At 31.4% G+C, this 25,942-nt stretch overlaps 1 protein-coding gene across 2 annotated transcripts in view; it reads left to right on the top strand.

Moving 5' to 3' along the window:
- Positions 1-25,942, top strand: part of COL11A1 (collagen type XI alpha 1 chain) — a 207,751-nt gene that overhangs the window by 158,407 nt on the left and 23,402 nt on the right. For both annotated transcript variants that reach the window (XM_082612439.1, XM_082612440.1), the window contains exons 43-54: positions 168-275; positions 1,208-1,261; positions 2,369-2,422; positions 2,923-3,030; positions 7,686-7,739; positions 9,220-9,273; positions 10,521-10,574; positions 15,985-16,038; positions 16,622-16,729; positions 17,020-17,073; positions 17,717-17,770; positions 18,806-18,859. In XM_082612439.1, coding sequence (XP_082468565.1) covers positions 168-275; positions 1,208-1,261; positions 2,369-2,422; positions 2,923-3,030; positions 7,686-7,739; positions 9,220-9,273; positions 10,521-10,574; positions 15,985-16,038; positions 16,622-16,729; positions 17,020-17,073; positions 17,717-17,770; positions 18,806-18,859 — 810 coding nt within the window. The remainder of the gene's footprint in view (positions 1-167; positions 276-1,207; positions 1,262-2,368; positions 2,423-2,922; positions 3,031-7,685; positions 7,740-9,219; positions 9,274-10,520; positions 10,575-15,984; positions 16,039-16,621; positions 16,730-17,019; positions 17,074-17,716; positions 17,771-18,805; positions 18,860-25,942) is intronic.

The raw sequence follows: 25,942 nt of genomic DNA, 5'->3' as shown, positions 1-25,942 counted from the left end.
AATAACAATATATTGGGAAAATATGCTTTGGGGGAAGATCAAAGCAATTTCCTTGTCAAATATGGAAGCCAGAGTATGACTGTTGTAGTTGTACTTAAAAATTGTAACAATAGCTAATTTATAGGTTTCTTACAGCAAAGTAATGACCTGCTGGATTTTCAATGCAGGGAGAAAAAGGTCCCCAAGGCCCCGCAGGGAGAGATGGAGTACAAGGCCCTGTGGGTCTCCCAGGGCCTGCTGGGCCTGCTGGCTCCCCAGGAGAGGATGGAGACAAGGTGAGTGCTCTTTATTCATATTAGTGCATCTTGTGAAAAATAAATTTTTTCTTAAGAATCCTGGATATAATCTCTTTTAAGATTAGATGTCAAATCTAAAGATATCTTTTCCAAAGTTTCAATACAGCTTCCTTGTGCTCAAAAGTTTTATTTTAGAGGTTGAGAATTATCGTTATCCCAGGAAATAGTATGTAGTATATAAACAAGACAAGAACAATGGTAGTGAGAAAAAATAACAGATGCCAAAGTTGCTTACCTATTTTTAAATATATATGTTTCTGAAATAAACATGAAATTAATTTAATTAATTACTTGTATACATTTAGCTGTGGTGTCTTGGATATTGCAGAATTAAAATTTAAGAATGAGCTGCGTACATATTTGATAATCCTATGCTTCCCTATTTTTTACTAACTTGTAAGTAAAGATTCTAAACTCTTGGTTTTGAATGTATAGCTATGTTGTGTTTGAACTGAATTTATTTTCTAATATTATTGTGAAATTATATAACAAAATTTGTTAACCAGTGCTCTGATAATGTGCAACATTTTAGCAGTTGGAAAACTAGGAGAAAAAATAACTGATTTTTGATTAATGTGTAATTATATTTTTATATAAATTAATATATTTTCATTATTAGTTTATACTGGTAATATTTCAGACAAAATTGATTTTGTGAATTAAAAATCCAGCTGCAGTATTCCTCAAAGTTCAGTTGACTTTTGTTTGTCTATATACTAATCAATATTAGAAATCAATATTAGTCAATACTAGAAAGTGAGAAGCAGGCTTTTCCAATTTAAACTGTGACATTAAATGTTAGCACATAATTACATTAAAGTAAAATTTAATCATACAATGATAGTGATGACAATGCAATGGCAGGTATGGCATATTAGAGATAAATTTTAACTCAAATCTTTCAAATACAGGGTGAAATCGGTGAACCAGGACAAAAAGGCAGCAAGGGTGACAAAGGAGAAAATGTAAGTTTCCTATTTCTTATTGAGGGGGCATTATTCATTTAACTCCTTTTGGTGTTAACCATGGATATTTTTTCATATTACTATTCCCTTACCTCTCCAAAAATTATAATATTACTACTATATTACCTCTGTGGGAACTATTCAGTTTGAGATTCAGTCAATTTTAATAAAATCTCTTTTCAAATTATGTGTTAAGAAATGCAATAATTCCAACCCTAAAAGCAACAGAATGAGACTAAATCATCAGCAATTTTACCCTCCATTGTTTTTGCATCGTTAGTTCAAATACCATATGGGTTAAAGACAAATAATATCTTAAAGTTGTTATGAAAAGGATTTTTGACCTAGTGGAAACCTGACAGGGACTCAGGTACCCCAGTGGTCCCTGAACCACACCTCCAGAACATATGCTTTAAGCACTCTTCCCACTGTGTGGCAGTTTTATGAAAAAGAGCAAGCCAATCCAATGAATGACTCTTTTGTGTCTGGATCTTTCATAGTTCCTGATCAGTTATTTATGTTGAAAAAAAGCACAGTTAACAAGTAATGTTTATGTATGTAAGACTCATAAAGCTATTGAAATCTACTGTTCAAAATAAGGAGTAACAGTATACTTAATATATAATACTGAGTTTGCATGTGTTTACATATAAAGAAAATTCTGAGGTTTCATATATCACTACTTTCTGTCATATAGAATTCCCCACATCCTATTTTTCATTTAGAAGATAGCATATGGATGCTTTTTTCATGTGCTCTTTCTGACACATACATATCTCATTAAAGAAATCTGGTATTTTGAAAATTTTCAAGTGTGAAACTTCAACATGATTTATATTAGCATAGAAATCCATTTTTAAATACCACAACATTATAGTTGGGAATGCTTTCAATAACTGCCAATTTAAAATTTATTGCAAGTAGGCAAGTCTGAGTCTCAAGGAGTAAAATAAATAATAGTTGACTGCACTGAATGCAAAACCCTTTCCCCCCCCCCAAGAAATGTAGAGATGCTTAATAGATTTTGATCAACCAAATGTTCTGCACTGCATAACTCAGGCTCCTCTGGCTTCAGTTTCAAAATTACAGATTTTTATCTCACCGCAGGGTCCTCCTGGTCCCCCAGGTCTTCAAGGTCCAGTTGGTGCCCCTGGAATTGCTGTAAGTATTCCTCTTTGTTCAGCAAATCTAAATCCTTACCGTTCTCTGATCAGATTTATGAACTGTCACATAACCAGTCGATTTCATGTGGTAATAAGTTTGTATGCTTAACATTAAATCAAGTTTAAGTTATCTAATGTAGCTAACCAAGCTGATCTTTATAAACAAAAAACACTGTGACTTCATTTGAAGATAGATAATAACCAGTTGAGAAGGACTTCGTAGACAATTCTGAACATGATTTTCCCTTTTTAAATAGCTTTTACTTCACTTGATATACGTGAGAAAAGCAAAATCAGTCATATTCCAGAATCAAATAATTTAAGCAAAACAAACAGTGGTATATTTGCAGCAGATAATGGAAATGTAACTTACCTTGTACTTGGTTACTTATAAATAGACTGTCTTTGATTAAATTAGAAATGGCTATATTTTTATGATGACTTGTAGCAGAATCATGATTCTTCCAGTTTGTGATCATTTTTACTGCTCTTTTCTAGGGAGGTGATGGTGAGCCAGGTCCCAGAGGTCAGCAGGGGATGTTTGGACAAAAAGGTGATGAAGGTGCCAGAGGTTTCCCAGGACCTCCGGGTCCCATAGGTCTTCAGGTAAGATGTTCTCTGAGTTGCACACCCTTGTCATTCCCACTTACTTTTCACACCAGGTTTTCTGGAAGTTGTAAAACAAAACACCTTTCCTTCTTTCTATCTAGGAACTAAGGTACAAAGTTTAAGTATAATGACTGTTTTACTTAAATGTGTATCTGAACTTTAACTGCTTTTAATCAATTATTATTAATTTTTCTGAAGTGAAGCTGCATCAGCCCTGGTTTCTGTTTCTGGAGTTTATTTAGCCCCACCATAGGTATAACACCCCTTTTCTTCATCCTTATTGTATTTGGAAAATGAATGACAACCTTCTTTAAGTGTGACAGTTAGAAGCAAGATGTTAGAAGCGTCCTTTCACACATCTCACAGCAAGAAAATTAGTATTCCAGATGGCTAGCAAAAACTAAAAGCCTTTTGATAAATAGCAAACTGTCAATCACAACTATTAACAGAAACTGCCAACAAGAAATGTTAAACAATAATAGGTATAATAAACAAATTAACAGTAAATTGGTCATTTAAAGTAACTTCTTAAATTTAGAATTATAATTTGTATTTTATGAAACACTTTCAGGGGAGGAAATATTAAATTGTAAAACATTGTAGACTAAAAAATTTTCATTCAAATATGGCTTACAACTGGGTTCTTAGGCAAAACATTTCTTAGTAGACATCTGTTCTGAGTTGTTTTTCCACTCTTCCATGTGATGTTAACTGCTTCCTACAAACTTTGGAAACATCTGACTTTCTTCTCCCACTTGCTTATTCAATACCTACCTAGTGATCCTCTAAAAGATTATAAAATTTTGTTTTAAATGCTATTTGGGTGCCATGTGAATATTAGTTATGCCACATTAACAATTTTAGAAGTGATTAAATTAAATCATCTAGTTCATTGTACTCAAAATTTTGTGAAGTTGTGGAAAAGTAAGTAAAAGTTGAATTTGTATAAATTTAATTTTTATCTCTATTTTCATAAGTAAAGTCATAGAATAGGTTTTTAATATTAACTAGCTTATTATATATATAATTGTTCAAATTATATTGTAAAAATATAATTATATTATCATAACAATTGTTATAACACTCAATGGATGTCTACCAGTGAACATGATGTTATAATTTTCTACTTTTTTTAATGCCAAAATAATTATTTTTCAACTTGGAAAATGTAAAAACTTCATTTCATATTTGTGTTTAGCCCTTTTATACTTGTTAGACAATAATAAATAAGCAATCCTGAGTAGTATATATCAGTATGTATGAGAAGTACACATATTTGAAAACAACAAGGCATTAAAAATTAGATTGCCAGTGGATATATTACCACTCATTTTCTGCTTTTTCAGTTAACTGATTATTCTGAATTCTATAAGGTTGTAATTTAGAAATTGAGTTATCATGATTAAAAGAGATGCCTTGTAGCTTATATTTACAAGATATTATATTTAAAAAGTCTTCATTTCCACAGAGTAAGAAATGTCCTCTTTGATGAGGATGACTAAAGAAATCAGTTCCCTGAAAAATTGATGATATTTTTCCCACAGCTACCTCTTTAAATCAGGAATCTGAAAAGATGCTAATGTAATTAACATGTTCACAATCACATCTGCATACTTTAATTGAGTCTTCATGGCAGAATAGATATTAGCAATTATAATAGACAGAAATAATAATAATCTAATATTCTGTTTAAATGACTTGATTTTTCATTTCTATGTTTACTATTTGTCTGCATATGAAGGAGACATACAGAATGAGAGTTCTTAGCCTGAATTTATTTTTTTATTTCATCACTTATGTAGTAAATGATTTTAAATTGACAGACCTTAAAACAGAGTCTCTCCATGCATAAATTACTCCCTAGGAAAGAGGTAGGACATGTGAAAACTGATTAAAACTGGAGTGCAATTTTGCACGTTTAGTTCCTGCAACAAGAGAATTGACTCATTATGTTTCTATTAATTTTAATAATAAGAACATTCTGTCTTAACTCAAACTATAATCAAACTTCATAAAAAAGTAAATATTTAAATATTTTTCTATTGGAAGGTGTCTATTGAACGATTAGGAATAATCATACGTGCAAATAAAAGATGGAAATGCAGACTGGGCTTGTTATAGAAATAAAAGACAACTATGAGTGAATGTTTATATACCATTCGATTTGGGGATCCCAAATCAGATGCACTCTGTACTAAAAGTGGTGGAAAACTGTACAGAAGATAAGGAATGTGATTGTTAATTTACACAGTGTTTATAAGAACTTAATTATGTTTAAGCTGTAATGCTTACTACTTAAGGAAATGGACTGAAATGTTTATTTCATCTGTGTTAAAAATCTACTTGTCTGTTAAGAATTTGAGTTCATGTGCTCCATCAATGAATTAGAATCTCTTAGGTTGTGGATCTTGGAATCTAAAATTTTAGGGATCTCTTTCAAATAATTTTTAAGCAGGCTAAAATCAGAAACACTACCTGGCTCTTTCCTCCCAGGAAACTTACTAGGAACTTCTCTAGTAATTCTTTTTTTTTTTTTTTTTTTTTTTTTGTGGTATGCGGGCCTCTCACTGTTGTGGCCTCCCCCGTTGCGGAGCACAGGCTCCGGACGCGCAGGCCCAGCGGCCATGGCTCACGGGCCCAGCCGCTCCGCGGCATATGGGATCCTCCCAGACCGGGGCACGAACCCGTATCCCCTGCATCGGCAGGCGGACTCTCAACCACTGCGCCACCAGGGAGGCCCTTCTCTAGTAATTCTAGAAGCTAGCATCAGATGATGATAACTGTTTGGGAAGTACATATGACAGGCTATTTTCCTAGACATCTGACTGATATATGAGAAAAAATAAATGACATTCTTGTATATGTTGTTCATTATAAATCAGTAATTGAGATTTCCTCATAAAAATGAATATATGGAACATTAAAAAAGGTTTACAAATATACTCGGTAAAGTACCCTCTCTCCAAACTTAGAGTCTTATGGAATTAGTAGGTCACAAAAACAATATAGTGGGTTATTAGCAGCATTAAAAAATGAAATATAACAGGATAAGGTAAAATAGAATAAAAATATCAAAGATCATCATCTATCCATTCAAGGTAAGTATTACTTTTTGAAACCCACGTTTCAACTATTTTACATGTACATGTTTACTAGGTCATAAGTAAAATATATTTATTACTGTGGGTTTTGGTCAAATACTTTGTAGCCACTGTGTGTAGGGCCAAGTCAATAACTTTACTAAAATATCAGTAGAAATGTAGAGCTTATGTAGTGTGCATTTTTTATTTCTTAAATAGATTATATCTGAAATACTATTGTAAAAACGTTTAAATATGTATAAAATGTATGATTTATATACGTAATGATAAACCCAAAAACATTTAAAAAATTAAAACAATCCATAATTCTACCATATTAAAACCTATTACCACTTTTACTATTTCTGTCCAATAGTCATCATACCTATTTTAATACATATTTCACAGTTAAATTTATAGTATACATTCATTTATATTTGTATTTAATACTTATCATAAACAGTATTCATATTTAGAATATTAGTATCATAATTATATCTTATAATATTCCATTAGTTTATATAACCAAATTTATTTAACTATGTTTTCTTATGATTAAACATCTGGAATAATTGAGAATTTTAACTATCATAGCTAGTGTTACAAGAAACATCTTATTGTATGTAGCATTTCCTATTGATTTATTTTCTTAGAATTCATTCATTCATCATAAATTCAACATTTTATTAAAATCTCAGTTTTTCCCTGGCCTTCTGTTTATTGTTAGAGATAAAAAATTGACACCTGAAAGAGCACTGCCCAGTAAGGATAAGTATGTAAACAAATGGTATAATTGTGTTTTTAAGTGTACATTCAAATATGTACAAATTATCATTGTGATATGAAAGAGGAAATATAAACAGCTCTGCATGGGGGAACTAGTTAGGAAGAACAAGAGGAAGTAAAATAAAGACGGGGCCAGGTGAAATTTGTGTGCAGCTGCTCTGAGTTTATTCAGTAGCACAAAACCTCTCCTAAAGCACTTACACTGCAAATGAATGTAAAGGAAATGGATTGAGAGAATAAAGGAAGTGTAATATATCAGATCTCATGGCCTATGAGTTTTTAAGATTCAGAAGTGGAATTAACAGATTAAAAGTTCAGAAGATATTTGTAACCCTGGATATATATTGGATGGAATATTTATTTTTGAAAGAGTTTTGACTATACCTAGCTATAAAATCCTCCCCTGGATAAGGTGTTCTAAAATAATTTGAGACAAAATTTTTCCAAAAATTTTACAATGGTAGTTCCATATACTACTCATAAAAGATGGAGGAAATGATTTAGTATTCATAAATTCCCAGACCAAATAATGTGCTTAGTCCTTGTAACTGAAATCAAACAGTATATTAGGCAAAGCATACATGTTATTAGTGAATGTAGATATAAGATTCCATCATATATAGTCAATATTTGCATTATACGTATTTTGACAATTGATAGTTTGACTCAATTTCCATGTTCTTATTTAACTTATATTTAATTTTTAATTCTATATTAGAAATTAGCCAAATATATATTTTTTAAATACATGAATGACTTTTATTATTTTCTACTATATTTTCTTAGGGTCTGCCAGGCCCACCTGGTGAAAAAGGTGAAAATGGGGATGTTGGTCCCATGGTAAGTTTTTATGTTTTAAAATTGATGTGTGCTGTGAATTTCTACATTACTAACATCTTTCTTAGCGTTTATTAGTATGAACAAAGTAGTCCTAAAGGCTATGATTTTTCAGATTGATGCCTCCCTGATTCTCACCCAAACTTGCATCTGCTGCTATTGAAGTCTCCCCCAACAGTCTTGACTAATTCTCTATCATTTCTCTTTCTCACTTTGGAGTAGTGTTTTATACATATATGGTATTCTTTGGTTGATGTATTGTTATATATTTTTTATTTCTATATGTATTTATTGTTGAAGTGTATATAAACTGCCACGCTTCAGTTATTTATTAGTCTTTAGCTTTGGACTTTGATGTGAAACATGTAAATAATAGATAATAGTTACCCAGGATTTAGATAATTAGCAAATGTTAACACAGTATTAAAAATTAATTGTACTTTGAAACAGATTCTTAATTTAATAAGGAATTCTGTCTTAATCAGAATACTATAGCATAAAAATTTGCATTTATTGCTTCTGGCTTTCTCCTCTAAGTTTAAGTCTAATAATTCAACTAAAAACTTGAAATACATATATTTGCTGATTAAGCACTACCTTGGTTAAGGAAACAATTAGCCAAGGTCATTGAAATCTATGAAATGTAATGAATACATTTCCTAATTGCTCTTTCCCTTCAATAAACATTTCCCCCAATTTTTGCTCCCTTCAGAATACATATTTTGATATTTTTATATTTGCATGTTAGATTTCATTTTCTTCAAATAAGAAATTATGCTTATTACAATAAACTTAAAAACTGAGAACATAAATATTACTGATTCAAATAACTAATTAATACCTCAAACAGCATCACTTACATAGCAAACTCCTCTCTAAATATGCTTGCTATGGTTCCCTGAATCATTAATACATTCTTGAAGTAAGTGGTTCTGGCCACTAGTATTTTATAAAAAGTGCCCCAAGGTAATCTTAAAGCACAACCAAGAGAGAGACCCTTTGTTTGAGGAAGACAACTAAATAGTTAATCTTATTCCAATTCTAGCATATGTAACATGAGAGCTGACATAAAAAACAAAACAAAAATATACAAATAAAAATATAGAATTAATGAATTCTAAATCTACTCAAGCATCATTTCCTCTTCAAAGTTTATGTTCATTTTATACTCTAACATTCTAGCATATTCTAGCCTAAAATATTTCTAGCTGTATGATTTCATTGTACCAGACAGTAACAATAGACTTTTCTAATTTTTAATTAAATTCTTCTTCCTTCAGTTCTAATTTCCCCATAGCTATGTGTAAATAATCATTTGCTAACATGATGTTGTATCTATCACAAATGACTTATAACCCTGATATGCTTCACTGCCTATGATTTTGCAGGCTGAAACTTCTTTTCGTTTTCTTAATCACAAAATGAAATATCAGAAATGCATTTGAGTTTAGACTTCATAGACCTTAATATTCATTTCTTACAGGGTCCACCTGGTCCTCCAGGCCCCAGAGGTCCTCAAGGTCCCAATGGAGCTGATGTAAGACTGTGAAATATGTTAATTATTTTGAAGTTATATAGATATTATTTAATAGCGGGTAGTGTCAAGATATAATGGAGACAATTACACTCCTGTTAAATGTTTAAGTGAACAAGAGCTCAAGGATCATTTACTCACTCCATTTTATTTTACAGGAAAAGAAAGGCTTTGTAGGGAGCTAGTCCTCACAAATATAATATAGGTACAAAATTTACAGTCAATATATATTAATATTTATTGGTGAATTAGAAATACTAGCTCTAAGAACTGTGTTGTTCAGTTCAACATACTGTCTTGCACATAATAACTGTACAATGTTGCTGAATTTTTTCCAATTTAAACTTTATCTTTTACAATTGCTTGAGGAGATGGTTGTAATTGGCTTGATTGTACTAGCCTAGGTCTGTACTCCAAACAGCCTTTATTTATGCATCTACTATCTAAAAGTTTTGTATTTTGTATTTTCCTTCTATAAAATATGTCAGAGTAATATGTGCATGATAATATGTGCACCTCTTACCATGTAAAAACTGTTTCCTCTCAACTGTATAAAGCTTTCCTCCCCCAAGCTTAATTGTTGACTGACTTTTCCAATATTACAGGAATGTAATGCCATATTTATCTTACTGTTACCATTAACAAATTTATAGGCTTTGATGTTCTGTTTCCATTTGACTTTCCCTTTTCACAAAGAACAAGTCATTTTTTCTTGTCTTTATTGCTCTTCTGTTATTCCTGCTTTTAATTTTGGAAGACCAGAACTGGGTAAAATAGATTAAGCACAGATGTACTAAAAATGCTTTTAGGTTTTAATTCCCCCTACGTAATTTAAAGTTTAAGAGAGGGTTTATATTGTTTTTGGCATGGATTACATAATTCTTAACCAGAGTCATATCTTGATCCACTAAAAATATCTACAAAACCATCCTCTAAATCTGATCTCTTCAATAGGCAGAGAGCTTGAAATTATGTTCCAAGTGTCAACTGACATGACTAGAGTTGGATAGTCTCCTACCTTATCTTCAAAATTCTGGTGAATTTTAAAATCAATTTAGTATAATTAAATTATTTGCTATCTGGTAAATTTGACAACTCAATAAAGTTCATCATTTTGTCTCATCTTTCAAATGACTTGGAATATTCTTGCATAATATTTCTCTCCCTTTGAGAACAACTGGACATATATTTATGATTTTATATTTTATTTTAAGAGCAAGGATAACTGTATTACTTTTCCTACACTACAGGGACCACAAGGACCCCCAGGTTCCATTGGTTCAATTGGTGGTGTTGGAGAAAAGGTAAGGAATGCAGTGATAGACGGTTTGAAACAGCGAGAATTGAGGAATTTGACAATATTAGCTAGTATTATATGTGTTTTTAATAGTTCTGTCTTTCTAAGTATTTTAAACATAGTTATATGAACTACAGTTCACCTGCTCTAATAGTTAAGTAATTAAAGAAAAAGTGATTTAGAGATATCACATTTTTGATTGACAGGTATTGTGCTGAGCAGTGGATTATTTCCTTTAATCAACACAGCCCCTCCATGATGATGGCATTATTATCATTACCTACATTTTTAGGCTGAGTGAGCTGAATCGTAGAGAATTTCAGTAATTTCATTAAGGTTTTTTTAATTAGAAAGGGACTAAATCAGGATCCACTCTAACCCATGTAAGTTTGACCAGACTGTGTCTCTAGTAACCATTCATTATTGAAAATAGAAGAGATTGGTAACTGACTTAAAAGCAAAAAAATATGTAACTGACTTAAAAGCAAAAACAAATAATCCTTCATATTACAAAAGAATTAATTATTCAGTTCATCATATTTGGAGTTATATTTTCATTACAAATACTATGACCTGTCTTTGGCACTTTTCAAAATAGTTGGCATGTGCCATAATAGCTTCTTTTTTTCATGAACATGATTTTATTTAAAATATCTGCTCTTCCTTTTCATGAAAATGTCAAAATGATCCTCTGATTTGTTATTTATGCATTCATTCTCATTTCCTAAAATAATTTTCAAGAAAATTAACATTGTTATTTGCTTTATTTAAAAAATAATTTACCAGTTTTGAGGGATGAAAATTAAATTTCATATAAAATATTATGCAGTGAAAAAAACTTGGAAATTTCCTGAGTTTGCTTCAGTTTTGTTAATAAATATCAAAAGTATAGACTTATCCTAATCATAAAAATGATTCTGTTGTTTAGTCTCAAAAATGTTGACATATCATATCTTATACTCATTCATTTATCTTAATCAAAGTACTTGACCCTCAGAAAAAGAAATGTAGTAGGTTGAGAACCTAGTACTTTGGTGTTTATTTCTTCTCAACACCCACATTCTAGCATTTTGATTATAATTAATTTTATATGATTAACTATTATATAGTTTCTTAATTACTAAATTAGAAATATTTGAAAGTTATCTAATTCTTACTGCATAAATGGTCTAGTATTTTGATTGACCAACTCTTGGTTTATATTCTTAAATTTAAAGTTTTGTGTTGAAAAATGCAGATAAGTTGAGAGTGTAATTGAAAGAACTTTTTTGTTGAATTCAGTTGTCATAAAAAGAATAGCAGAAGAGAGGACTGGTGCCTAATGGTATCATAGCAGTAGACTGATGAAGATGGCCCACGCCTTTCCTCTTTCTTCCCTTTGCATCATCCCCTTTCGGCTCTAATACTAACCAGATAATTGTGAGAACTAGCCTCTAATTTTAGTTTTTTGCCAATATAGCAAATTCTAAAACCATTTAATAGCCTTTTCAGCCTATTTTACTGTTTCCTAAAGCTTTTGTGTGCAGTGGGAAAAGTTTTAAGTGCTTTAGTTGCTTCTTTTATGGTTTTATCCTCTGCGCTACCCTTGAAGATAAACATGGATGCCAGATGTTTGGAGTTTTGGAGAACTTCCTTTCCATACTGTTTCCATTTGTTTAAAGCCTATCTGGTAATACTTGGCCAGTTTTGAATCTTCACAGAATGATTCAGTCAATCAGAATGGCGTTCAACTTCTTACAATTAAAACATAACTGAATCTAAATTTGTTATACCAAAAAAACAGAGCTTTATTTTTTCTCTGTTTAAAAACGTTTCTATGTGATAGCAGGATAGAAATGAAACCTTAATTTTATTTTTTTCTTCAGAATCTAGGGTAATATACAATTATGTGGATTACAGTTTTTTTTTTTTTTTTTTTTTTTTCGGTACACGAGCCTCTTACTGCTGTGGCCTCTCCCGTTGCGGAGCACAGGCTCCGGACGCGTAGGCTCAGTGGCCATGGCTCACTGGCCCAGCCGCTCCGCGGCATGTGGGATCTTCCCGGACTGGGGCACGAACCCGTGTCCCCTGCATCGGCAGGCAGACTCTCAACCACTGCGCCACCAGGGAAGCCCAAGATTTTTGACATCAACTCTGATTTGGTTTGAATTCTTCCCCGTTTCTATTTTGGAAAATTTATTCCCAGTTACTAATTCAATGAAAAAAAGAAAAGAGAAACAAAGATACTTTAGTCATGCTGCACTTTGCTTAAATAAGTTTAACTTGTTTTCCATATAATATATACTTGCTATTGATAGATTTTGTACTTTAGCGTTTTCTTCAAAACAAGGAGACAGATCAGGATATTACCTTAAGAATGAATACATCTGTTATGACTTTAGGCACACAGAGTAATTTGCTGTCTCTTCTGAAGGGGGCTTTAATCTTAACAAGTGCACTATAGAATGGGATAAAATACTTACATGATAAGTAATAATAAATGTATAAACTAGCGCCTCCTTTATATGCCAATACTCTTCATAGAATTTATATTATTTTATTTAAATCAATTATTATTACTTAGAATAAACATGGTATAGCCTCATTGATACTAGAGATATTTAATTTGTATAATGTAGTCTTGTTACAGTGTTTTATTTCTTTCCTTGTGATTTTATCCTATCCCCCTTCCAAAGATTTTAAATGGGACCTTTATAGATTTAATATTAATTTCATCTTAAGTAAATGCTATTTATATTGTGCACACTTATCTCTAATACTCAAAAAAGGTAATTTTCATATATATATTAGAGAAATTAATATTAATGCATTGCTCTCAAAATGAAGAGACTTTGTAGTAAAAATTTGTCTTTAATTTTTTTTAATGTTTTTTATTGTGGTAAAAGTCACATAATATAAAACATACTATTTTAACCATATTTACCGGTACAGTTCAGTGGCACTAAGTACATTCACATTGCTGTGCAGCTTTCACCATCATCCATCTCCCGAATTTTTCACCTTCCTAGACTGAAACTCTGCCCCCATTAAACACTAACTCCCCATTCCACCTCTCCACCCCACCCCCCACCCCCTGGCCCCTGGCATCTACAGTGTACTTTCTGATTCTAGAATTTGACTATTCTAGGTACCTCTTATAAGTGGAATCAAACAGTATTTGTCTGCACCTACTGTATATTGGAATGCATTTTTAAGATTAATTTAATATATGTGCTACAAATAGACTGTACCTTCTTTTTTTTCCCCCTGTGCTATATAGTAGGTTCTCATTAGTTATTTGTTTTATACATAGCAGTTTATATATGTCAATCCCAATCTCCCAATTTATCCCACCCCCCCTTTTCCCCCCTTGGTGACCATACATTCGTTCTCCATGTCTGTGTCTTTATTACTGCTTTGCAAATAGGTTCATCTGTACTATTTTTGACAATTATTTAATCCTGTCTCTTCACCACCTATTATTTCCCTCATAAAAAAACATAAACAAATGGAATCATTTCAGAATCTAGTTTAAATTTATAGTGGACAGGGATTAAAGGGGAACAACAAAATACACAGATTAATAAAAAACACAAAATATGCAGTTATTTCCCTTCTAGTTCTCTTATGATATCACTATGAGTTAATGTGGTACATATGAAAACATTTTGTACATAGTCAATAGATTTCCTGTATTTCCATTTTCCCTAGCTTTATTGAGGCACAGTTGACAAATAAAAATTGTGTATTTTTAAGGCATATAATTGATATTTCGATACATGTCACATTGTGAAATAATGCCCACACTCAAGCTAATTAACATATTCATCACCTCACAGAGTTACCATTTCTTGGTTGTGTGATGAGGAAACTTAAGATCTACCCTGTTAGGAAATTTCAAGCACACAATACAATATTGTTAATTATAGTCATATTGCTATATATTAGATCTCCAGAACTTATTCATCTTGAGTATCTGAAATTTTGTACACTTTAACCAACATCTTCCCATGGTCCCCACTCTGCAACCTCTTGGTGACCACCATTCTACTCTCTGCTTGTGTGAGTTTGGCTATTTTAAATTTCACATCTAACTGAGGTTATGCAGTATACTATATATATTCCATATATAAAGAATTTAATATGGACATTTTACAGTTGATTTGAATGGCAAACTGCTTAAGTTTTTTTCAAAAATGTGAATAATGACTCATAAAAATATCACTTGCATATTTTTCCATCATACTGGGATAGATGAATGATTCATTGCTTTCAAAATAATGTAAATGCAATATTTTACTTGTAAAGTTTATTCAAGATAATTGGAAATATTTGCTACCTACTTGAGAGAGAAAATAATTTGCACATTAATAATACTAATGAATTCTTAGAAAGTACTTGATATCTTCCCTCATTATGCAGATAATTCAAGAAGTTAAAATATGTGCATATTCTCAAAGAATAAGAAATTATGTACACAAAATAGTCTCTCCCCTGGAATTAGGTTTATATTTAATATAATACATTTCAAACCAATTTACGAGCAGTGGGTCTGTGCCAGGAATATTGGAAATAGCTGAGTTAAAAATTAAAGAAACTTCAGGCCTCACATGTTTTAAAAATTTACAATTTTCACTTCAGAGTTTCTAGTACTACTGATTTTGTACAGAAACATGGTACATGAATGTATTGTATTACTTCACTTGGATGATTACTTGAACCGAATATTATGTTTGTATGCATTTCTAAGTGCGAAGAGTTAGTAACAGACTTTCATAAGGGAAGCCTACTAGGCTAGGAGGTTTATTTATTATTGCACTGAGCCATAAAATAGCCATCCACATCTACATGGAGATCATAAAGACTACCAATATATATCCTCAAACGGAGCAGTTTTAATTAGTATCTAAGTATCTATGTGTATCTTATAAATAGTGTTTTTGTATTTATTTATAGCTCTACTTTAGACCTCTTTAGACCTCTACTAACTAAAGTTTATAGGATTATCAAAATACTACGAAATTGTTTGATTATTATAGTAAATTCATATTTTAGTAAAAAACATTTTAAATTGTTTAATCCATAAACTTAATTATAATATGAATATTGATGCAACACAAATACACAATTTTTAGGAAACATGCAAATGTCTGTTTTGTGTGGTTTGGTGGTAACTTGGGTTAATGCTCTGGGTATTAACTAACTGATGAGAATTGTAGCATCCAGCTTATCCAGTTCTATCTCCCCACTTGAGAAATAAAAGTATAAGGTCAGTAATAGGAAAAGTTTATTCTTTTTATCAAAGTTGTCCACTGCTTTTTAAATAATATAATGAGTTAAGGGCTAGTTTAAAGTGTCATGGTCATCATTGAAGGAAGTTTTACAAATATGAAACATTGTTTCTGTGCTATGATACTCTTTTGATCTCTTCTTTATAGGGTGAGCCTGGAGAAGCAGGGAACCCAGGGCCTCCTGGGGAAGCAGGCACAGGCGTAAGTGCTGGCTTGTTTTCAATGTAGTGTGTTATGGATCAGATATTTCTTTCAGAGTATTTTAAACATGTAGCTTAACTCCTAGCTGTGATTCAATTCCTTTCACTTTCCAACCTGTTAAGAATCATCACAAATGCAATTTTGCCTATCCTCTGCATATTTTGATTCACACAGAAACTGAAAAAAAATTACATTAGCATAAGTTAGAACATTAGAACTATAAGCTGTTTATTGCATATATCTTTGGTGGACTGTCCACGAAAGAAACCAGCAAACCCTGCTACATCGAGTAAACATTTATGAACTGTATTAGCATTACATCATTCTAATTTAGATTGGTTTAAACTGAGAGTGAATTTCACTCCCAGGAAACATTTGGCAATGTCTGGAGACATTTTTGGTTTTCACACTTGGAGAAATGATAACTGCTGGCATCCAAGTAAAAGAGACCTGAATGCTGTTAAACATCTTGCAACGCATGAAACAAGCTCCCACAGCAGAGTATTGTCTGACCTCGTATGCTAAGGTTAAGAAACTGATTTAAAGCTTGTAAGATAATCATTCTTTTTCTAACGCTGTGTAGGGTCCCAAAGGAGAAAGAGGAGAGAAAGGAGAAGCTGGTCCACCTGGTGCTGCTGGGCCTCCTGGTGCTAAAGGACCATCAGGTGATGATGGCCCTAAGGGTAACCCGGTAAGTGACCTTGGTCCTCTTTAAAGTGGCATCTATGTCAAAGCCACTTGAAGCTTTTCGTAGAAAGACTAGAAATCATGAGACTTTGGCCCATAGCTGGTGAAGCTGACTTTTCATTGTTTGATGTATTCATAAGCATTCTCAATTCATTTCATTTTTAAAAAATTTTCTAGCAGGAGAAGAGATATTCTCATATGGTTTACCATGACTTTTACCTCTTAAATTTCAGAATATCATGACTTTATAAAAATTTTTCATTTATTTCCTTTCCTTTAAAAACATTATTTTAGGGTCCTGTTGGTTTTCCTGGAGATCCTGGTCCCCCTGGGGAACCTGGCCCTGCAGTAAGTATCATAGAAAAACAAAGGAATTATTTTGCGGGGGATGGTTCCCAGTTAATAATTAAAGAAAAGTCTTAATTACTTCAGTGGATCCCCAAAAATAGCAATAAAAGGAAGATGTAAGCTGTAATCACAACTACCAGAATTAAAAATTCATATATTTGGAGACTATCAGACTTGTGTTGCATGATTATTATTATCTCTTCATTGGGTTAGTTTTCCAGACTTTGTTGAGTTGTGCATACTAGTTATCTAAGTAGCCGCATTACTATCATTTCAAAGTTACAAGATTTTTGCTTTTGCCTCAGTCCGTTCTAAAATGCAAACTCTATCTCAAACTGCACCATATTTGTTCATGGTTAAAGGATGCATTGTCTTTCTATACTAATTACATCCTCCCCTTTCCTTATATTAAGAGCATACTATATTTTAAATTTGATATCATAGCAATTTCATACATTTTATGGAAAGAGAGATACCATAATCCTTAAAAAAAACAACTGAAAGAATATAATAATACTTTTATTTGTTTATCTGGCAATAATTTTTCTTAAGGACTAGGATGATACATCATATCTTTTTTTTTCTGATAAAAGTTAATTAATAGTGAGAAATACCTGGGTTCATTTTCTATTACCCATTATAGGGTCAGGATGGTGTTGGTGGTGACAAGGGTGAAGATGGAGATCCTGGACAACCGGTAAGTAAGCACACTATTTTTATTCAATCTTTGCATAGTCTCAAGATATTTTAAATAAATAATCAGAAATAATTACACTTCCAAAAGCATAGCTATGTGAGTACATATTCAGGTATATTTGAATTCCAGTTTAAAGTCAGTCTTACATGGAACATTTCTACATTTCTTACTTGATGTGATTTAAGAAATATAAGCAAAGCCTTCATAATAAAAACTGTAGTCATATCATATTAGTGATTTTGTCATATTGTATTACATTGAACTCTCTTTCCAACTGTATTAAGTGGAAAGTCATTTTAAAAACACAAGTAAGAATTAAATGAAGAAAACTAGGTTATCAGCCTATTATTAGCATGAATTAATTCAATTACTAACCAGAATGAACTCAGCATTTTTGCACTTTTTTTTATTTTTAATTTGGGAAATGCAGTAGGGGGCTTTGACCACATAAGTTTATTTAGCAAGGAAGTAAAAGAGGGCACTAACTTAAGTAGTAGTCAAAGACAACATGCACTCTTAACATAACTTTGTCTCTAGAGCCATACCCACTGGATACTTGGAGTCAAAGAGATATAGACTTATTCTGTGTAGATAAGACTTGTGGGTCATATCCCAGCATGTTGTGTACTCCTTGGAATAAAAATGCTCATGTTGCACAAGATGAAATTAGAGGTAATAGATTTATGGTTCACAGATGTATGTGATATACATAGAATTATTAACCATATAATTATATTAATTAGTACATCTATTGGATGCTTGTCAGATATAAATTAGCACTTAATAAAAGTTTTAAATAAAACGAATTCGATTCACTTTTTTCCAGCTATGAAGAAGTTTTCCATATGAATTTACCAGCTCGAATTATAGATATCTGGAGGAAGTTTAGGTATCTGAAATAGGGCTAAGATTTTCCAGGAAAGATAGATGTGCAGAAATGAAGAAAGCAGGTTGGCTTCAGTCCAGATTTTGAACAGTGCTGGGAGCCATAAAATAATATCCAATTGCTTAAAAGGTATTTTTCACATTTTTTAGGGTCCTCCTGGCCCATCTGGTGAGGCTGGCCCACCAGGTCCTCCTGGAAAGAGAGTAAGTTTTTAAAATTCTTTATTTGAAACATCTACTGATTATCCATTGTGTGTATAAATTTATATTATATTTGTAAGCTGTAGGCAGTGCATTATAATGGTGCTGAAAAACATATGTCCTAGAGAGTGATTTCTTAAATTTGTCAAAATACTTATTAAAGTAGAACCCAATTTAATTGACAGGTTTAATCTGTCACAATGAAAAATAGTTTCCCACTTCTCTGTGCTTAGGTCTCTGCTGTACAAATGCCATAGGCTCTTATAAAAGACTCTGCTGATACCCTGAATTTCAGCTTATGGTATCCTACAGGGAGATGAGTTGTCCAAACTCCAGTGCTTGTTGAAAACGTTATAGAAACCTGAATGCAGTATCAGTAGAATGAGCTCAGGAATCAGCATATAATGTTAGATTGCTTTACACTGTCAAACAACTCTGATAGGATTTTAAGAAAGAGCTATAGTAAAATATAAAGGTCTTGTTCAAAATATTGGCTACACTGGACCCTAAGAGATTTGCTTTACCGCCTTTTTCCCACTATTATACTGTTTTTATAATAAAACAATCTTGTTGACTTGCCTCTTGCAGCACTTCTATTAATACACAGTGCTCTCCTGAACCTCCTTTAGTCTATTTTCCAACCTATCCATGAACAAAATATTTGGTCAACATTAAAATATATTTCTTAGGCTCATTTCCCCTTCAGTAATCCAAAGACACAGAGCAATTGGGGCCACTCTGGTTTTCTAATGGTAGCTTTATCTTAGGAGAATTTTCACACTACACATCTTCCTATACACAGAGTGTGATAGGTTTTAATTCTGTCTCTCAGGACATAACTTGAGTCAACATTTACAAGCAAACACTTCTCTTTGCTGGAAATGAACTTAGTTTATAGTAAATATTTTCTCCGAATACAATTTTCTTCTCACTGGCCCAAGTGCCTTTTTTTTACATTTCTCCTCCTCTTCCTCTTTCTCATTATTATTATTAATATTATTATTTTGTTTGTTTGTTTTCTTTTTGTCAGCAGCCCAAAAGCATAATCTTGATAGAAAAGGAAATATATCCCAAAACAACCATTGGTCTGTTATTCTTAGAAAGTAATTACAAAGTGTAACATGATGTTGAGCTCTGTTGCCTGTTTTTGCCTACAGTCTGAATGTTCTTAAAACTTTCCAAATGGATGAATATCTGTTCTATTATTTCAGACCTTTGAGAAGAATACTTATATAAAATGTCTTTGAAAATTGGTAGAAAACTTTCCTGAGAAAATATGAAATCATTTTTTTCTTTCTCCCAGTCAAATGATGGAAGGCTATTTAATGCAGTGGTTAATAAGTCAGTGAAGTCACACTACCTGACTTTTAACCCAGCTCTACCATTTATTACCTGTATTTCCTTAGGCAAGTTACTTATATTGCTTCTCAGGGAGGGCCTACTATAACTAGGATTTATAAGATAACTCATAAAGAACAAAAATAATATGTATTCACATAATAATGTTAGTGTGTTAGTCTTTAGTTATGAAATAGTTATTGAATAGTAATAATAAGCACAAAATTATCATCTTATATAGGTATAAGTTATTATGCTTTTGATGCAGAGAGAATTAAACCTTCCTTCAAATTGTAACTACTGGAAAAGGAGGGACTATATAAAAATATAATTTGAATATTTCATTAACATCCATTGGCAGCTTCTCAGCTCATTCCATTATCCAAAGCAAATTCTCAGCAAGTGCTATATAGTTCAGTTTTATTTTAAACTATGTCAAAACAGATTGTTCACTTACAATCTTTGATAAGTTCAACTAAGTACCATTTGCTATTTGGGATGTATTCTTTTAATATGTGACAGAGTTAGGGAATGAATTAATTTCCTTAACAAGACAGTGGTGGATCATGTGGCTTACTCATTTTGAAAACTGAATGATTTTGAAAATTTTAAAAATTAAATAAATATAAACAATTTACTAGGGAGTATGAATAGAAACATGCAAGAAAAAGGGGGGCAGTTAGGTGTGAACCAGTATATCAGATACCTCCTTTAGATTAATATGTGACTCCAAATTTACATACAAATGTATAACAAAACTATTAAAAAATCTTAAATCTATTAAGCTATATATGAAAGTATTTCAGCACAATAGTTAATGTGGACACTGTTGACACTATTACGAACTTTCAAAATATTTCCATCCACATTTACTAATTTTTAAACCTTGCTAATATAATGTAACACACTTTTCATCTTTATAATATCAGAGAGTTTCTAAAATATTTGTGTTGAAGACTTTAGAATGTGTAATTATCAACAATTATACTTCTAATGAATAACTGAAACAAACTTCTAGAAAGACCTCCACTCGATTCTAGAAATGAAAGAAATGTCATAGGAAAGTCAGCACAAATATATAGATATTAAGATTGTATTCTGTTCTGTAACAATGAGACAGTGTTGGGTAGCGGAAAGTCCACGTACTTACATTTCTATTCATTCACACCTGAATTGGACCTCTGCATTTGCTGCTCAAATGTGGTATAATGTAAAAACGTTAATGCCTGTTTTTTAATTCTTTTCTCTTTATAATAGAATATGGTTATATTTTTCACAGATTAGAAATAATTATAATATACTATCTAGTACATTGTATAATATATAACATTAATAGTATATTAACAAGAACGTAAGTATATTGTCAACAAACTTTAGTAGCTTGTTGCTTTAAGAATATAGATAATAAACAATGATTTTTTAATCAAATTTAAGATTACATGGTATTAGTAAATTGCAAGTTTAATTGGTAAATTTATTCTTTAAATTTAAATAGAAAATTAGGAGTAGAAAAATCACATTATTCTCTTTCCTGTCAGTATTTCTAACTAGGCAGACTCTTGATAAACTCTCATGATTAAAAGGAATAAAATATCTTGAAAAAATCAAAATATGTTTATATGCATCAATGAGATGGATATAAAATAAGAAATTAAGATAATATGTTATTAAATTTATAATTGAACTTCTCCATTGATATATAGACAAATGGTCTCAGTGAAGATAGAGCCTAGAAAAGGCTTAAAAATATACAGTAACTTCATTTGTGTCAAATTAGACACGAAGATCAATGGATAAAAGATAGATTATTGAATATATTTTGCCGGGGCAGTTGAATATCTATATGAAAAAAATAAAGTTGGACTTTACATTTCTCCATTCACAAAAAAATTTTTTAGTTGAATTACAATCTTAAATATGAAAAAGAAATTTTGGAATATTTTAGAAAAGATTATTGGAGAATAAATTTATGACCTCTGGTTATAAATTCTGGTCACATAGATCAGAATGGAAAAGTTGGTGTATAAAACATATTACACTGAAAAGTTTCTGATTATCTAAAAATACTGAAAAGACATTGAAAAGAAAAGATCGAATCAGGAGAAAATACTTTTAACATACAGAAAGCTTGAAGCGAAAAATTTTCCAGAGTAGAAAAAAATCAGCAAAAGGCATGAAAAGGTATTTTACACAAATGTTCCACAAAAAGGATGTGTAGAAGTTAGGGAAACGTGTTAAAAATGACGTAGAGATACCACTTACATCTATAAATTGATGAAAAGTTAAATCTGACAAACCAAATGTTGGAAACGATGTTTTTCAAAAAGAAAATAATGGGGATTATCATACACAGCTATTGTGAGCTAACTGGTACAACTGCTTTAGGAATTGTTCATTATTACCTAGGAGAATTTAACAATGAACTTTCCCTACTATCTCGTAATTCCATTCCTAGGTACATGCTCTGGATGATATCTTATACATCTTTACCAAGATACACATGTAGAAAAAATAAGTGTGCTGAGATAGGCATAAGCTGAAATTTTGTATGGCAATGAAAATATTGTATTGCAGATGTGCAACTCACAAAGATGAATCTCAAACACCTGATGTTAAGAAGAAAATATATGTAGTGTTGAGCTGGAGAAGATATATAATTTCATTTACATAATATGCAAAAAAATAAAAAAAACATGTTGTTTAGCATTCAAACGTAAGTGGTAAAAGTGATTAAATAAATGAAGGCAATGATTCATTAAATTCAGAATGGTAGTTATTTCTCTGGGAGAAAGAGGGTTACAGTAGTTGCAAGTGACATGTAGGAACTTATACATTTGTATGCTGAGACTCTTAGATATTAAAGTAATTAACTGATTTATTCCCTGTATCATCCTTTTCATTATTAGAAAATTCTATAGTGGAGTGCTGCCTTTCTGATTTTTGATGAGATTATTTAAAAATAATCTCATCAAAAATTTTAGAGATGTTCTAGCCTCCCATTTTAAAAAACAATTTTTATGAATATAATACGCTATTTTTATTCCACTCTAGTCATTTTGTAAACAAAATTAGAAGACTTTGTATCTATGAATTTTTAATGATATGAGAATTGTGATGACTATGCAGTGCTTACAAAGATATTTACATCCATTCTGATTTAGCAGAAGAATCAACCTTAGGTCAGCCCAACTGAGTAGTATTATACAAGTTTTCTTCTTTTAAAATGTGGCATCATTAAATCTAACCTGAACGATATTTAATGTAATGTGTTAAATTGTGTTCTGTATTAGGATTGGATAGATTGGCAGGTTTAATTGGCTTTCTCTGTTTTACACAATAATCTTTTTTCTTTAGCAGAGTAAAATATATTTTAATGGTGTAAAGTTTACTGTCAACAATCTTATTACTAAAACTGTAATTTGCTCTGATTTAACAGTAACAATTAATGCTTTCATTCTTTTGAATTACAACCAACCAAACTAGTCAAGAGCTCTACCTTAACCTAAAAAAAAAAAAAAAAAAAAAATGGCTAAGATGAAAAAATAGAAATACAAATTATTTACTTAGGTCTTTCTCAGCCTGTAAACTGACACTCTTCATAGCTAACTATCAGCACAAACTAGTCCCGAATGCTGTTGCATTAGAATCAAATAGACCTGGTTTCAAATTCTTGCTTTGCTACTTATAAATACAACTTAGAATAAGTTAATTTCTTTTAGTCTCAGTTTTCTTATTTATAAAGTAGGCAAAATAACTAATATCCCATGCTGGAGTGAAGACTAAATTAATAAAACGTATATTTAAACCACTACATCTAATATATGGATTTATCAAGAGTTCAAAGAGTGGATGCTCTTCTTAAGGAGTTAAATACAGGTTTTGAATTATGCCATCATTTATAAACAAAACAAACATATTAAATAAAATATACAAATAAGATAAAGAGAAAGACATTTTCTTCTATATTTTGAGTTATATAAATTGAGATGAAAGTTTATTAGCAATAAATTCATAGTAACTTCATAATTTATTGCATTTTTGAAGTATAGAATACTGTGATTCTGTTGAGATGGATACAAATTTGTATTATTTATTTATTTGGTGTAAGTTGATGTAAAATCATGTAGCGTAAACTGTAAAGGAATTTCCTATGAGAACTGTTGCCAAAAAACAGAGCATTAAATTCATGATAACTGCATATAATTTTAATAAAATGGATTTGCCAAGCAACAGGGATGTAGAACTAGTTTGAGAGATAATAATGTGATTAAAATGAGTTAGAAGGAAGTACTTGGGAACTTTATGGTATGTCTGTGAGGTCACTTTGTTTATGCACTGGGTGAATACAAAGCTCCTGAGCCTAAAGGGATATGACGCAGGGTGAATTTTATGAATTGTAGCTGATGAGGAGAATTCTGTCTTCACCAAATTTTGCATTCAGCCAACAGTCAGCAATGTCTTTGATGCAGGAATCAATTTAATATCACCCTTGTGGAAACAGCAAAAAACATTCCTATACAATGATTATAATATCTGATCTACACACTTACGACTTAATTGAATACAGAATTGCCTTACCATTTATTTCCCTTTAGTTCATCTAGAAAGCATAATTTTAAGTAAGCTTTGTATGTATTTTGTGGAAATTAACATTTCTCTTATCCTTTGTTTTGCTACATTGGAACAACAGAAAAGGACCAATAACAATTTTGCTATAGCATCTCATACCAGAAGTAGCAATGAACAAAAATGTATTGAAAAGTATTATCACTTTTTTCCTTGAGTGACTCTTACAAATAAATGATAATAAACCCTCCCAATAGAATATTGGTCAGAATGTTGCAAGTGGCAGTGATACTGAGAAAAAACATTCCAGCAGTTATTGAACAAGTAGAGAAATTAAGTTGACATTTGAAGTACATGTACATTCTGTCATGCATTTTAATACTTGAAAATAAATGTATATTTCCTTGAGGTGCTAGAAGATTGTACAGTTTATATCAGTAAGCCATGGAATTTTAATACTCAGGTTATCATAGCGGTTTGAAACCAAGAACTAGTTCAAAGCCCTTTTACTGAAAAAAATATCTGGAGATGACTAAAAAGATTTAAACATAACCTGAAAATGCATATATTAAATGGAATTTTAAGGAGTCCCATCTCATTTGTCAAAGGAAAATTTACAATTAAAAATTAAAACAATAACTAATATTATTAAGTAATAGAAATACAAAGGAAGCTTTAACCTACTCTATATGCCCATATATACCATATATGTATTCTTTCCATCTCTATGCCTTTATGCATGAATGTGGATGGTCAGATTAGAAGGAAACATCCCTCCCATATCTACCCACACTAAGATTAAGATCAGATATTAGGTTCTTAGGAAAGCTTTCCTTACTGCCTACTAGATCAGTGTACCTATTTTGTACACCTACTTCATCTTTGTGTGTTTTACAATGTACTGTATTTGTTAATTTTGTTGTCTGTCTTCATAACTAAACTTTGTGAACTCCTTAGGGTTTCACTTTTCTTTTTTTTTTTTTTTGTATTCTTCATACACAGCACATTTCTGGCATATAAGGCAGACTTAACTATTTGCAACATGTATGGAAGAATGGGTAAATTGTAGAATAATATTATAAAATGTGAATAGTGGAGAGAGGATTATACTGTGTATTTTATATAAAGTATATTTCTCATAACAAGGAAAATCTCATGTAACGGTGATTATTGCTGGAAAAT

This window comes from Mesoplodon mirus (genome assembly GCF_964341445.2).
Source record: "Mesoplodon mirus genome assembly, chromosome: 3".
Lineage (NCBI taxonomy): Eukaryota > Metazoa > Chordata > Mammalia > Artiodactyla > Ziphiidae > Mesoplodon > Mesoplodon mirus.
The sequence above is the reverse complement of the archived record's forward strand: the minus strand, read 5'-3'. Positions and strand labels throughout refer to the sequence as shown.